At 40.4% G+C, this 15249-nt stretch overlaps 2 protein-coding genes and 1 long non-coding RNA gene across 3 annotated transcripts; 1 reads left to right on the forward strand and 2 right to left on the reverse strand.

Moving 5' to 3' along the window:
- Nucleotides 1-3945: 3945 nt before the first annotated feature.
- On the reverse strand, nucleotides 3946-7518 carry LOC113036786 (uncharacterized). The gene is made up of 6 exons (XR_013901461.1): nucleotides 7187-7518; nucleotides 6137-6166; nucleotides 5070-5099; nucleotides 4935-4973; nucleotides 4725-4841; nucleotides 3946-4631 (listed from the first exon to the last, which is right to left on the reverse strand). It is a non-coding gene; the product is annotated as an uncharacterized LOC113036786 (long non-coding RNA).
- Nucleotides 7519-7526: 8 nt separating this feature from the next.
- On the forward strand, nucleotides 7527-11463 carry get1 (guided entry of tail-anchored proteins factor 1). Its single transcript, XM_026193274.2, has 6 exons — nucleotides 7527-7652; nucleotides 7832-8013; nucleotides 8481-8646; nucleotides 9928-9995; nucleotides 10168-10282; nucleotides 11000-11463. The coding sequence occupies exons 2-6, from the start codon at nucleotides 7924-7926 to the stop codon at nucleotides 11071-11073; spliced, it is 513 nt and encodes a 170-aa protein (XP_026049059.1). The 5' UTR covers nucleotides 7527-7652; nucleotides 7832-7923; the 3' UTR covers nucleotides 11074-11463.
- A 142-nt stretch (nucleotides 11464-11605) lies between these two features.
- LOC113036782 (uncharacterized) lies at nucleotides 11606-14494 on the reverse strand. The gene is made up of 9 exons (XM_026193262.2): nucleotides 14380-14494; nucleotides 14046-14281; nucleotides 13693-13949; nucleotides 13265-13507; nucleotides 13021-13158; nucleotides 12689-12758; nucleotides 12476-12603; nucleotides 12254-12365; nucleotides 11606-12078 (listed from the first exon to the last, which is right to left on the reverse strand). Exons 2-9 carry the CDS (start codon nucleotides 14242-14244, stop codon nucleotides 11606-11608), a joined length of 1620 nt encoding a protein of 539 aa, XP_026049047.2. The 5' UTR covers nucleotides 14245-14281; nucleotides 14380-14494.
- Between the last annotated feature and the right edge of the window lie 755 nt (nucleotides 14495-15249).

A 15249-nucleotide genomic window follows, 5' to 3' on the forward strand; every position in this document is an offset into this window, starting at 1 on the left:
GTCGATAACAAGTCATTTAAGAAAAAAATACACACGATCAATCCATCGCGCGCCCCCTTTTTTTAGCGACCAAGGTCGTGAGTTCTGCACATGACGTCATAGATAATGGTCGCAAAATTGCCTTATCGACCTCCTGATAAATGCGTTTTACCGGTTTTCCGAAATTATCAGTGATGAGCCCTAATAATATTGCCATCCTCGGCTCTAGTACGCTGTATAAATATATATAGAAATCTGTATTTCGTGCTTTTTATCTAAAGTGCAGGCTATTTTTTATTGGTGGGTTATTATGAAATATACTTGCACTTATATTCTTTGTGAATTGTATAAAATTGACAGCTTTTACCAAAGAATTTGCCATTTGATTGCACATTTACGACACTAAAATTAACTGTTAAATTGCATTGTTATGTAATCTTTGAAGCAATAATAATATTCTATTGATTGTTCCTTATGCAAAATACATGTTTTGTTTTGTTTTTCCCCTCTTGGGCCTATAGACAGGATATATTGGGCATGCGGTCAGGATTAAATAAACACGAAAAATGATGTATTACAAATCTGAGAATCAAAACTCATTCTTGACTTGAGCAACAGATACCGGAAGGTCATTTCAATTGCTGAAAAAGCAAATAAAAATATCCAAAGATACATAAAGAAAAATTTTTTTTAAAAAAAGTTAAAAGAAAAGAAAAAAATATGCATGGCATTTTTCGCATTTTTATTTTATTTTCAGTACTGGTTAATTGTGTCTTATACCTTTTAAAATTTCTCTACATGAGTCATTCTGAGAGCTGAAAATTACACTTACTCATCAGTGCTTTCTGTTCCACTCTGGATGGGCATGACCTGCAGTGGGTGATGACAAGGTTGAAAGCCTAGACTGTAAACAAAAGATCTGTCATATACACTATATTGTTGGAACGATTTGGTAAGGCTATTATAGACAACATTATTGTCAGATGTGTTATAGTTTCACATAAAAGATCTGCCTTTGGTGTTAAAGTTGAACGTGTTCTTTGGGGTTTTATGTAAAAAACAAACAAACAAACAAACAAACAAAAAACCAGTCAGTTTTTCTTCATTCACTTCCTTTAGGGGCCGCCATAGCAGCACATTTATCTTCATCTCACCCTATCACTAGCATCTTCTTTTGTTACACCAACCCTCCTTCACTGCATCCACTTAAGTGCTTCAGGTGAGGTTCCTTTAAAAAGAATGTTTATTACATTTAAAACTCTACCTGCCCAGTCTTTTTCATATATAGCAGAACTACTGCATTTGCCCTCTCTGATCATGTGGGTAATCCTTTCCTAAACTTGCGCCCATTATTTTTGGCTCTTGTTTTTCTAAAGTATGTATGGAAGTGTGTATGCAGGAATAAAAATAGGACCGTTTATTTGACTGTGTGTTTGTATATTTTGACATGTACACTTAGTACAAGTTATGAGCCAACGTATCTTCTCTGTGGTCTCTTTTCTTTGATCGTCATATATATATAGTTTGAGGACTGACTTATGTGGCTGAGGGAGAGGTCACAGGAAGAAAATCATTGCTGACCGAGAGATGCAGGCCACAGATGTTGTTCACCATGATTTTCTTCTTAAAAATAAAATTATAACTTTTACTAGTAGTGGTACATAACAACTGGTTCTTTAACCTATCCAAAAGGTTAGAGTAATAAAGCACTTTAAAAGGACTGGTCTATTTCCCAGCATGCCAAGTATATCATGTACTGAACACTAAGAAAACCAAAGAGCTCATTGTTGACTTCAGGAGACACAGCACCGACTTGGCCCCCCTTTACATCAACGGGGAGTGTGTGCAGAGGGTCCACACCTTCCGGTTCCTTGGTGTCCTCATCTCTGCTGACATCTCCTGGACAGACAACATCTCAGCGGTCGTCAAGAAGGCCCAACAGCGACTGCACTTCCTGAGAGTCCTCAGGAAGTACAAGCTGAACTCCAACCTGCTGCTGACCTTCTACTGCTCGTCCATTGAGAGCCTGCTAACCTACTGCATCACGGTATGGTACGCAGCTGCACCAAGGCGGATAGAGTGAGGCTTCAGAGTGTAGTCAAGACAGCACTAAAGATCATCGGCTGCCCTCTCCCCTCCCTGATGGACATTTATTCCTCCCGCTGCCTCAGCAGAGCAGCAAACATTATCAAGGACAGCTCCCACCCTGGTTTCAATATGTTCAGCCTGCTTCCCTCAGGGAAGCGCTACAGGTGCATCAACACAAAAACCCACAGACTCAAAAACAGTTTCTTCCCCAAAGCCATAACCACCCTGAACTCACACATGCACCGATTACACATCCCCCCCCCCCAATTTTTTTTCTTTCCACTTCCTCTATGGACCACCGCTGTGCAATGCCAATTCTATGTGCAATAACTCAACTGTATATACACAACACTATTTATTACATATTACTTTTTTTTATAAAAACCGGCTTGTTTATTTGTACATTTTATATATATATATATATATATATATATATATCTTTTTCCCTATGTTAATACTGTCCATATGTATATAGCGTAGGAGATGCTCTGTATCTCATTGTACAACTGTATAGTGACAATAAGGGCATTCTATTCTATGTGGAGAATTGCAAAAGGTTTTTTTTAAAGTGGTTCTGTGCCACTGTCAAGGTTCAAGATCTTAATTATTTTTAGCTGATGAGCAAATGCAACTTTGAACGTACATAATCAATAATTACATAGAAAATCTTGGGCCAAACTGTGTGTACAGTAGGGGCTCAGGAGCTCAGTACCAAACACCCCAAGCACAATGGTCAGATATTTACACTGATCAGTCGTAACACGATGTGCCTAATGTTGTGTTGGTCCCCCTTTCGATGCCAAAATAACTCTGACCCATTGAGGCATGGACTCAACTAGACCCCTGAAGGTGTGCTATGGTATTTGGCACCAAAATGTTAGCAATAGGTCATTTTTGTTCTGCAAGATGCTAGGTGGGGCCTTCATAGACCAGACAGTTGTCCAGCACATCAAACAGATGCTTGATTGAATTGAGATTTGGGGAATTTGGAGGTCAAGTCAACACCTCAAACTCATGCTCCTCAAATCATTCTGCTGTGTGGCATGGCTCATTATCCTGTTGAAAGAGCCCATAGCTATCTGGGAATACTGTTTCCAAGCCACCTCCATTCCATTGCTCTGTGCTCCAGTTCTGATGGTCAAGCGCCCATTGTTGGTACTTTTGGGGGTCAGCATGGGCAGCCTTTAAAGTCTGAGGTTATTAAACACCATATGCAACAAACAGCAACCGACTGTGTATTCTGAAACCTTTCCATCAAAATTAGCATTAACATTTTTTGGCAATGTGAGCAACAGCAACTCATCTATTGGATCTGACCACACAGGGCAGCCTTCATTTACCACGCAGATCAATTAACCATGACCACCCATGACCCTGTTGCTGGTTCACCATGGACCACTGCAGACCAGTAATGCCCCACAAGAGCTGAAGTTTTGGAGATCGACTGACCCAGTCATCTAGCCATCACAATATGGCCCTTTGACAGACTCGCTCAAATCCTTACGCTCGTCCATTTTTCCTGCCCCCAACACATCGAGTTTGAGGACAAGATGTTAATTTGCTCCCTAATATAACCCACCCACCATCAGGTGCTATGATGGAGATTTAATCACTGTTATTTACTTCACCTGTGGTCATAATGTTATTCCTGATCAGTGTAAATGTCACCATCTTTATAAAGTGATCTTCAGTGATTCTCTTATCAAATTAACTGAGAAATCTAAAAAAAATGAAAAAGCAACAATTAGTAACTTAGGCATTTTAGTTTGAGGAATTTCTAATATCTATAATTTAAGTGGTTTACAATAGAAACATCTGAAATAGGTCATTTAAGATAAATCCCTCTGGCCAAATACAGTACACAATGGCTGAGAAATGCATGGTTAAATCAGTCCTCACTTTAATTGGTATTTTATACCATTTATAACAAAAGGAAACTTGTTTTGTTTAAAGGAGGAAACTACATTAGTAGAGAAATCCCCAAACCAAACAGATTTCACAATAGGAAAAAAGTCAGAAGTACAACTCTAATGCATTTAGTTTAAAGCAAAGCAGAAAACATGGATCAATCGTATTGGTCTCAAATACACAATAACATAAAAATTAACCCAACGACTTCCTGTGATGATAATGAACATGAGCAAGGCATTACTTAACATAGAACACAACTGTCAAACGATTACCCATCCAGCACAGAATTTTGATGCATTTTCCAAAACCGGTTACAAAGTTCCAAAATGGTACCTCTGAAATGTCTCGGGTAAACAGGCTTTAAAAAAGACAAAGAAATTAAACACAAGACAAAAAGATCACAAGGACACAATAAACTTTCCCTTCACAGAAGCCGTGATACTGAATGGAAACCATACTATTCTTAAAAAAAGCAATCATATCCCTAAAAACACTGCTGTCTTAAGAAAATAGTAGATAAAAATATTCTCTGCATTTTACAACAAAGGAGGTACAGGGAGCATTGACGAGTTAGTTCAGTGGCAACACGACTACTCTGCTGCTTTCTCCTCCTCTTCAGCCTTGGCGTCCTTTTCGTCTGCGGCTGCGGCCTGCTGGAGAACGGAGAAAACACACTTTTATTTTGTTCTGTTTTGCGACAGTGTAAATGTCACGTGGCGCTCACAAAAGAGGGAAACTTAGAATACCTCATCAGCTTTGGCCTCTCCATTTTCTGCTGGCACCTCTTCCTTTTCTGCCTGAGGTTCTTCTTTTTTCTCCTCTGTCTTGGTTGCCTCTTTCACCTTTTTGGTCTTGGGGGGTGCCTGTGGTGTCATTAACAAACCAAGCATCATGAACCTGCTGTGCATTTTATGTGGTTATAGCGGACGTGTGCAATGGTAAGATTTGGCTTTTACCTTTGTCTTTTCTGGCTGGGGTTTTGGTTGCGTCTCTTTCTGTAACACACAATGATGTTCCAAAATTACAAACACAGCAATGAGAAAATCCACAGATTAATCTGTCAAGGCCGTTGCTGAGCTTTGTAGACTTACCTCTGATAACCTCTGAGACTTTCTCCTTGGCTGAAGAAAAAACAAAGAAAAACAAAACAAAACACAGAAGGCCACATTAATTCAGTTAAGCACTCTGGAAGAGAAGCCCCCCCACGCATTTATGATGGAAAAAAAAAACAAAACATGTTACTCAATGAGAGGTGCTACAATGACACAATGAGCCCACAAAGGGAAGTAGGAACTTCCAGCATGTGTTTCAGACATGCCATTTTATTTACATACCACCAAATCACAACAGGACACCTAAGGATTCTTTATACTGTAATGTAAAGATGTTGCAATAATAGAGAAAACCCCAACAATCAGACAATCCCCAATTTCCAAGCACTTGATGACAGTGGGAATGAAAAACTCCCTTTTAACAGGAAGAAACCTCGACAGAAAGGCTAAAGGAGGGGTGGGGCCATCTGCCGTGACTGGTTCGAGGTTACAGGACAGGGGACAAAGACACACTGTGGATATAATTGCACTCTGTATGCTCTTCATTATTTGTCCTTTAAGGGAGCAAAGATGAAACTTTGCATTATGGGAGTTTGTTTTGATTCATGCTGCAAATTTAGCATTAGCAATATCTATATTGCTATTATTTAGGTTTGTAATCAGTAAGGAAGCTGGATAAATATTAATTGCCAACTTAAGGAGAAGGGGTGGAATTAAACAAGTGTGCACTTCTTCCTGCTCCTATTCAATATGTATACTGAATCAGCATAGGTGGAGCATTATCAGAGTGTAATTTGCTTTATTCTGTATAGTATTTTTTTGTCCTTCCTTTTTTCCCTAAATGAAATAAATTGAACGAATAGTTTACTGTTTTAGGGTATTAGAAACACTAAACTCTTTACCTGTGCACTCATTTAAGACAAACCAGGTAAACAAGAACAATTTGGGCTGCACAAACTCAATGTAACTTGCACTTTAAAACCCATCCAATTTACGATCGGTCTCAAAACTCCGATTAAGACTGGGATGCACTGAGCTGGCTATGAAGCATCAATCTTATTCTGGGTATCAGCATTAGTTTTGAATTTATTAGTGGAAATACTAACCTCTGCACTTGCATCTGCATCAGTGGTAGCCTGAAAAAGACAAGAGAGTGAGGGGGGAAGAAACATAATGAGCCAAAACCAACAACCATTCATGAGTGAGCTAAAGTGGGTGTGTAACGCAAAGAGGTGGGGATGGTGGGGGGGATGGGCACTTCTCCTTCCCTTCAAGTCACAAAGAAATTATGCAATCTGTACGTGGGGAGGATCACGTTTTTGAGCTGACTCAAAGGATCTGGCGGGTGCCAGTTTATTTCCCACAGAGCAACAGCAGCTCCGTGGACACAACAAATAAGGAGTGGATTCGCCCCGCCTGCTGTCACTGTTTATATCACCAGCGTGACTAAACTGAAAAAATAAGACCATCCTCCATTACTAACAGAGCTCCGCTTGACATCAAAACGGCCAGATGTGTCGCTGTGCTGTCGAGGATCCATCAACTGCCATTAACGAGCCTAACCAGAGAGAGGGGGAGAAGGGACTGCACACCTCAGGAGTGACGCGCACCAGCCTTCCAGTGCGCGCACACTCGCCTGAGGTCAAAATCTCCGCCAAATTTGGCCACAAATGCGGCTAAAAAACGCGACACGTGACCGAAGCTGGTACCTGAAACGGCACGCGTGCAACCCAGAGCACAAGTAAATAAATAAATTAATAAGGAGGCAATTACGAAAGAAATTTCCTCGAAATGCCAACCTGTGCGCCTCGACGGTGGTTACACCCCTTTGTTTCAGCGCACAGTTGGTGATTATTAAAACTCAGCCGGGCACACATTTTACAAAACAGAAGCTTTAAACTGGACTGGGGGAAGAGAGCGAAAAAAGCAGTGCTAAGTAAAAAGGCGCCACTTCCCTGTATCAGCCGAGTGAGACAAGACAGACCTGAGCGCAGGAAAAGGTGGACTCCACGGCACGCACATGGACACGCCGTAGCGTGTTGCATTGCTCCTGCATACGTGTATTAACACCACAAAACAACTGCTACAGTTTCTTAAAACGCTATTTCTGCATCATGCCGACCCAAACGTAAAGCACACATTTTCTTTCCACTTACTTTCTTCCTTCCCATTGTTGCTTAGGTTGCACGGCAGGAATTTAAAAAAAAAAGGGAACACTGCCTTTCTTTTAACAGTTACACAAACAAAAGGAGGACTTGTTGTTGTTTTGTCAGCCCAGCTACCTCTGCCTACACCTCCACCAGCTGCAGTCTGTAACTTAACATAAACGTCCGAGCAGTACCAGAACTAGCTCAAACCGGATTGGATCCCCCTCTCGGTATATTTTATCCCTTATCCTACCAACCTACCAGGAAGACAGAGCCCCCGCCCACTGCTTCCTGTGATTGGCTTTGAGGATGAGGCAGCATATTTTTGAAACACAACATCTTCACCTGTGTGGGCAGGACAGTGTGCCAATCAGTCAATCCAGGCCTTATCTAACTTTATAACCGCTTATAACCTGCTCGCAGGGTGTATTAGTTGTGTGTGTACGTGTAGGGTTTGAATAATGCATGGCAAATGGTGAGTTTGAGATATAGTTTACATAAACAAAGAAGAATATAAAAATAAATAAATAGATCCTGCATTTCCCCCATTTTCCTATCCAGTCATTTATTATAGAGGACGCCATATATATGCACGTTACATTATTTTAGTGTTTAAAGAGAGTCGTAATTACTAACAGCATGTCCCGTCTTTAGTGGGATAATTATTAAAGTCAGTGCACCGAGCAGTCCAGTCGCTCAACAGCTGCAACAAGGAGGAGGCTGAGTGGAGGAGAAAGGAAACAAACATGGCGGCCGGTTATGCATGGCTCCTGGTGCTTGGCTCGGTTTTTCTCTGCAATCTTATGAAAATCCTTCTGCCGACCATATCTTCCTTCGTGAGTAGGAGTTATTGTTTGCATATATGGTTGTTGTTAAAGTTGTTTGAATGCCGGTATATTATTATCTGTGTCCTCGTCGGACACACGGTGGATTGTTGTTGACTAGCTTAGCCGTCTGTCAAGCTAACTTATAGCTGCTGTACCTCCTCAGTTATAGCAGAGCTACAACCAGAGGGTGGGGTTTCACCGAGAATCCAGTAGTTGCTGCATTTAACTGGGATTCCTTTTCCTCCTTTATCGCCAAATGTCCTGCTTTAATGTTAAGAAACTGTTTACAGCTTAGCTTTACGGCTAAAGATTGTTTGTAGCTCGAAAGGTTGCCTCATGGAAATCCTCATGGAAAGTGTTAAACTGACATTCGTAGGTGCTGATTAGACTGCCTAATAGGGACTACTACTGTAATTATAAAAAATTTCAATCAGGCCCAGGCTGCTCAGTGATAGTATTTTTACCCCTTCTTCAAGCTCTCAAAGATGGTGCAGAAAGATGCTGAGCAGGAGAGTGAGATGAGGGCTGAAATCCAAGAGATGAAGAAGGAGCAGTCCTCCATTAGCATGATGGATGAGTTTGCTAGATATGCCAGACTGGAGCGCAAAATCAACAAGACAACAGACAAGCTGAAAACACATGGTGAGATTTAAAAGTGCCTACTGACATTCAGAGGATAGATGGTGTGACAGGAGCCTCAAAATGAAGTTTACTGCAACAGAGTGATGAGCTCTAAAAAGTTAAAACTAATTGCTTTTTCTTTATGGAACACAGCAGAAAATATGTAGTAGGTACTCTGAAAGGGCATATATTATGTCTTCCACAGATGTGAATGTCTATTAATGTAGATTTACATGTTATAAATTATCAGTCAGAAGACATATTTGGGGGATTTTCGAGGTAAGTAACTGTTTTTGGCCCCATAGCCTCAGGATTAGCATCCACTTCTGTCACACCAACCCTCTGCATGTGTTCCTTCACTGAATCCATCAGTCTTCTCTGTGGTCTTCCACTTTTCATCCTGCCTGGCAACTCCATATTAAACATCATTTCATCCAGCATATCCACTCAGCTTCCTCTGCACATGTCTAAAACCTTGTCTAAACCATGTTAGCTTGCCTCTAACCATATCTCCAGACTGCAGACCTGTCAATCTTGGTCACTCCCATCTTCAGTTCTGCCACCACCAGCTTGAGCTCCCGTCTTTTTGTCAGCACCACCGTCTCCAAACAATACATCATAGCAGATCTTACTCCCATCTTATGAACCTTCCCTTTCACTCTTGTTGCTATCCTTCTGTCACATATCACCCCTGACACTTGTCTCCATCCACTCCAACCTGCCTGCCCTCTTCTCTTCACCTCTCTTGTTCATTCTCTCTTGTTTTGGTTGGTTGACCCCAGACAATCTGGTAAAGAAACACTGTCTATTCTGTGTGATAACTTACTTAGCAATACAAAGGCTGCTAAAGACTGTTTCTTTGCTGACCTATTCCAAAACCTGCACATTGTCAATTTTAAATTATTGTACAATCAGCATTACACCCAGGCTCTTCTCTATTTTGATTTTATTCTGACCGCACTGTCTTGTGATTCTCAAAGTGTTGACTCTAGTCTTCACCTGATTCTTGAATAAAAAGTAATAGTGCTGTCTGTTTACATTTAAGCAAAGATTTACTTTGTGTAATGTTGGTATTAACAAAGACCATATAAAGAATGGACTAATACTTTCCCTGTTACCCTGTGACTGGTTAAAAAAAAGGAATTTATCCTGGTTTCAGTTCCCTGGACATGGGATGGTCAAATAATAAAGTGAAACAAAATGACAGTTCCGTCTGATTTAAAGGAACTGGCAGTATCACTACAAAATAAAGAAAAATTAATATGTTGAGACTAACAGTTGCATATTTCTTGTCTATTGTAGTCAAATCAAGAACCGCTCAACAAGCCAAAATGAAGTGGGTTGTGAGCATTGTTTTTTACATACTGCAGGTAGGTGGAGGTTTCGAGTAGAAGCATGAATGTATTTTAATTTAGTTGTGAGTCTATAGCACTGGCCAAAACCTCCAGATAATCGTTTTTTGGTAGCTGAATCAGCTTATTTGCCGTTATTGACAGTATATGTCTGTTTTTGTGTTTTTGTTGTTTTGTTTTTTCTTGTCAGGCTGCGCTGATGATTTCATTGATATGGAAGTATTACTCTGATCCAGTGACTGTGGTACCAAGTAGATGGATTGCTCCCGTGGAGCGCCTCGTGGCTTTCCCAACAGGAGTGGCAGGTTTGTGTTAGATAGCATAGCCTGTAGTATACACTGAATGCACACAAGCTGCACGTCCTTGATGTGACTCTCCTGTTCTACCACATTCCAAAGCTGCACTATTGAGCTGAGATTTGGTGACCGTGGAGGCCATTTGAGTACAGCGAACTCACTGTCATGTTTAAAAAAAGTTTGAGATGATTTGTGACATGGCATTTTATTCTGTTGGAAACAGCCATTAAAAGATGGGTATAGTGTGCTTGATCCCTGAAATACTCAGACCAACACATCTGACACTAACCATGCCGCATTCAGAGACTCTTAAATCAGCTTTCATTCCAATTCTGGTTCCCATTTTGAACTTTAGCATGTCATGTTTCACGTAGCTTCATGCCTAAATTCATGGAGTTGTTGCCATGTGATTAGCTGAATAGATAATTGTGTTGAGGAGCAGTTGAATAGGTATACCTAATCAAGTGGATGGTAAATCCATAACAGCTTCATTATTAATAAAACAAACAAACAAAATTACACATAGCTTATAGTTTAATAGAAATCATGATGATTTTATTATCCACTGATAATAAAACCTAATTCATTTCACTTCAGTGCAGGTATTCTGCAATATGTAGATTTTATACAATATGATGCATGTAGTGTATCAATATGTGCTGTTCTTTTCCGCCTGGAGTCAAGCTCCATCAATGAGCTGTTTGTTTTGTTGTTTTTCTTTTTCAGGTGGAGTAGGAATCACATGCTGGTTGGTGGTTTGCAACAAAGTAGTTACTCTGGCTCTGAATGCTGTCAGCTAGAGTGTTTCCTAATCCTGTGTTCAACAGTTTCCTTTGATGACGAACGCTGCAGTTTTTGTTTTGTCGTTTTCAGTCAGCTGTTCCTAGCAAAGAACGTTAAAATAATGCAGTGCATTTTGGTGATCTCGAATTGCAGCAGAAGTTTACTATAAAAAGTGTTATCATTGTTATCATTGTTTTATAATTATGTGGTTATTTGATTGTGTGTATATTGCTTTGAAACAGTGGTATGGAAATGTGGAAATTAATTTTTATTAAAAAGAAGAAAAAAAAGAAGATGTGTTTTGTTATTTTACCTTTACCTGGGAATGAGCCAACCAAAGCAAATTGGGCAGTAAAACATTACTGTAATGAAATAACGACTGAAATAAAGAGTCTGGAGTAGAAAAACATTAGTTTACAGGCTGTTAATACGTTTCAGAAAGTCATACTGTGTGTGTTATGATGCAGAAAGGAGTTTCTCTATGGTAGCTGCATAATAATCATATGATGAGCTAGCCTGCACTTTCCTTTCAATTGCACTTTATTCAGTCTAAGAGCTGTGTGCTCCACCTCCATCAGTTTTCTCATCTGGTAGATGAAGCTCAGGAATTCTACTGAGGATCTCCACCTCAGAGCTTTCCTGTGGGCTCAAGTCCTCAGTGCTGTATGCTGGTCTTCCACAGTGCAGGTTCTCTGTGGTCTGTTTGAAGGTGTAGCTGCTTCTGATTCTGGGGAATCTGCTTTCTTTTCTCTTCGGTGCTGCTCGATTCAGACACCTCTCTAAAGTAAAGGCCATTGTGCTTTCGTGCTGTGTTTGTCGCGTCTCTTCCTGCACCTGAGGGGCTTCTCCGTTATTTTCATTTTCTGGGCTCTCATCTGAACAGATGTCTGAAAACTGATGTTTTACTATGGATTCAGGTCCATTGAGCGCCCGTGTGGGTTCTGGTTCCTCCTTTTCTTTGATACAATCTTCTTCATTTAGAGGCTCTGGACTGTTGTCTGAACTCCTGATGTCACTGCAATCTGAAAGCAAATATTTCAATTTGAAAAATACTGAATAACCTGACAAAATGCCAAAACAACTTATGCCTCTGTTACTACGATTTCAACCGTTCTTTTTCCCCCCCTTTTACAGTGTTTGGTTTCTTGATTGTATATTGTTAGAGAATTGTCACTTTGTTAGGATTGAGTAACTTACTTGCAGATATCTTTGCATCGTCTTGGTGATTCTCTTTTAAAGACAAATGAGCAGGACCCTTTCTCTCTAGACGTTTTATAACTGAAAACTTCTGCGCTGGACCGTAACGACCCTGAAACAAGAGAAAGATTTTAAATTGGTTTGCTGATAAAATAATTTAAAAATGATAAAAGACAGGTATGTGAGAAGGTTGTTCTGTTTTTGAGTAACTGAACCATATACCCAGTTCACAGAGCTCTCCTGCTGCTCCAGTCTCTGAACATGCTCTGAATATTCATTCTCCAAAAGACTTGCAGGGCCAATGGGGAGCAGGCCTAATCCATCTGTTTGAACCATCTTGTTTTCCCTGCCTAAAAATCAAAACCACTCAGACAGCCAATCAAGCATGAGCAAGCTGCGATAAGGCAGATTGTTTTTTTTTTTTTGTTTTTTTACCTCTATTGCTCGACCCGTTCTGGAATCGGTGGGAGTAAATGTTACGTTTTCCCATTTCCCGCTCTCTGTACTGTATGAGTAAAAAACATACCGCACACCGATCATCAGTCAGCGCCTTTAAATTGTTTACATATTTTTTTATATATATATTTATTTATTGAAAAATGACAAGTGAGTTTAACTAGTAACACCCAAGCATAAGACCTTGTGTTTCTACAGTTGATCATTGGCTATTTTTCTAATCAAGACTTTTTCACTTTTTCTTCTCCCAGACTTATATGGCGACAGGGGGAGGTGCCTCAGAATGACCACACACATCTCTTTCAGCTTACCGCTAGTTCTCTGGTGAGCTGATATACTTGCTGTTGCAGGTGGATGGATATTTTTCTCGCCTCTTTCATCTTTCTTTGCTCTGTGACTATTTGCCGCTTGAATGAAGCTTGGCACAACTCAAAATTCTTCTCCATGTCCTAGAATAGAGTGAAGAGACAATAAAGAAGCAAATGTTTAATGTAAAACATATTTTTTTAGGATGCTATATCGTCCACCATCATTCTACTCTCTGCTCCTTCGTACCAGTATCTTCTTGTCCTTCTCCTCCAGCTCAGCAGAGGCTTTGGCCAGCCTCAGGGTGAGCTCCTCCCGCTCCAGCAGGTTGTGATCCTGGCTGAGCAGCTGCAGGTGCTGGAGAGCTTCCCTTGTGTGCAACATTTTGTCTTCTGTGCTCCTCAGCTGCCTTGCTAGGTTGTCACGGCAGGTGCGGGTCTCACGGAGCAGATGCTGAAGAGCTCTGGCCTCGTTTTTGTGCTTGGTTTCAATCTGTGAACAGATATGGTCAATATTATGACAATAACAGAAACACTGATGTTATTTGTGAGAGGGACGTATACAGGCACTATAAAGAGAAAGATGAGGAAAAATAGCAGTATTTTGTACACATACAGTTAATTGATAACATGAATCTGAAAAGCAAGAGAGACTAGTGGCAGAAACCACAAACCCACCTGTGCAATACTGTTCTCTGAGTCTTGGAAGTGCTGCAGTGCCACCATGTGGCGATGTTGCACGTTCTTCAGGAGTTTGTTCTCCGCCCTGGACTCACACAGCTGCTGCTGCAGACTCCACACCTTGTTCTCAAGCTCCCTGATGCGCTTCAGGCTTGGCTTTGGAGTCTCCAGGGACCTGATTGGAGGCAAGCTAACCATATAGCAGTTTGTAGTAGGGTTTGTCTTTTGCATGCTGCCCCCATGAGCTTTATTACCTGAAGAGGAAGGACACCCCCAAACACTTTACTCATGGTAGAGGGAATTGTATATAAAATATTTAGATATTGAGATGTTTGAGATATGAAAACTACCAAATACAAGTCTTCTAGACCGCTTTGATCCTTGCCACTGAAATGATGGGATGGCATCTGCTTTGTCTTCACACACAGAGGTGTATTGTGGATCATCAGAGCTACTGTATGATCCGGAGGGACTGGACCATATAGAGGTGTCAGAGCTGCTGGTCATACCTTCATCCTGCTTCTCGTGGGCAACAGCCTTCTGCATCATCAGGCCCTGCTACCTCCCACTCACGAATCCTCTTTACCTGAGAGAAAAAGCACAGTTCAAAGCCAGACTGGCATGAATAAGAATTTACACGAGGTAAAATAAATAATGCACCAGCCATAACGGTAATAAACCAACCTAAGTTGCTTCTATGCGTGGCTATCTTCTCAAACTCTCTCTGTTTCAGGCTGTAATGTTTAGCAGGGTAAACTATAGTTTGTTTATATACGAACTCGTTCACTATTCGTTGCTGGGGCTTTTTATTTATTTATTATTTTTTGTAGATGTACGTCCACGGTTGCCATGGTACCCAGCCGGTAAAGAAACAAAATAAAAAGAAAACAATAAAGTGACGGTAACTAGAAAAAAAAACTGAGCAAAAAACAAAATAAACAAAAAAGACCATTGTAGTCCTGCATGTAGAGGAGATTCTTTTAAAATAAATGTTCAATGTCCTTAATTTCTTATGAAAGGGAATGTAGACCACTCACGAAGAAGAAAAAAAACTGTTCAAGGACTCTAACAGGGTTATTGAGTATGAGACTTTGTTATTTGCCTACTCGAGCTGGCTCCATTCTTACAATGAAACTAAAGTTTAGAAAATGAAAACTTCATGTGGAAAAACTGAACAGAATGTAATTTAGAAAGGATTTCACACTGAAAGGTACAGGTTGGCGGATCGAGCCAAATATCGATGACATCAATACCGACGCTGGTAGTGGTTCACTAGCATGATAGGATCGATACTTTCTTTCTATCCTCTGAGTTCAGTATTGCACTGAACTGTCTTAAATTACTGCAGTTTTTTATGAAAAACTATACCTCAAACATTATAAAAAAATGTCTGACTGACTGTCAAGTCTATTTTATTTATAGCCTATAGCCCATCTGCAAAAACCCCATGAAACACGGAATTGTTGGTTTATTGTGTTTACTAATATTTGTGTAAAATAACAATGATAGTGATCACAGTGTCATTAAAATGTGTTTAAGAATTTGCAATCTGAT

Source organism: Astatotilapia calliptera, chromosome 14, assembly GCF_964374335.1.
Source record: "Astatotilapia calliptera chromosome 14, fAstCal68.1, whole genome shotgun sequence".
Lineage (NCBI taxonomy): Eukaryota > Metazoa > Chordata > Actinopteri > Cichliformes > Cichlidae > Astatotilapia > Astatotilapia calliptera.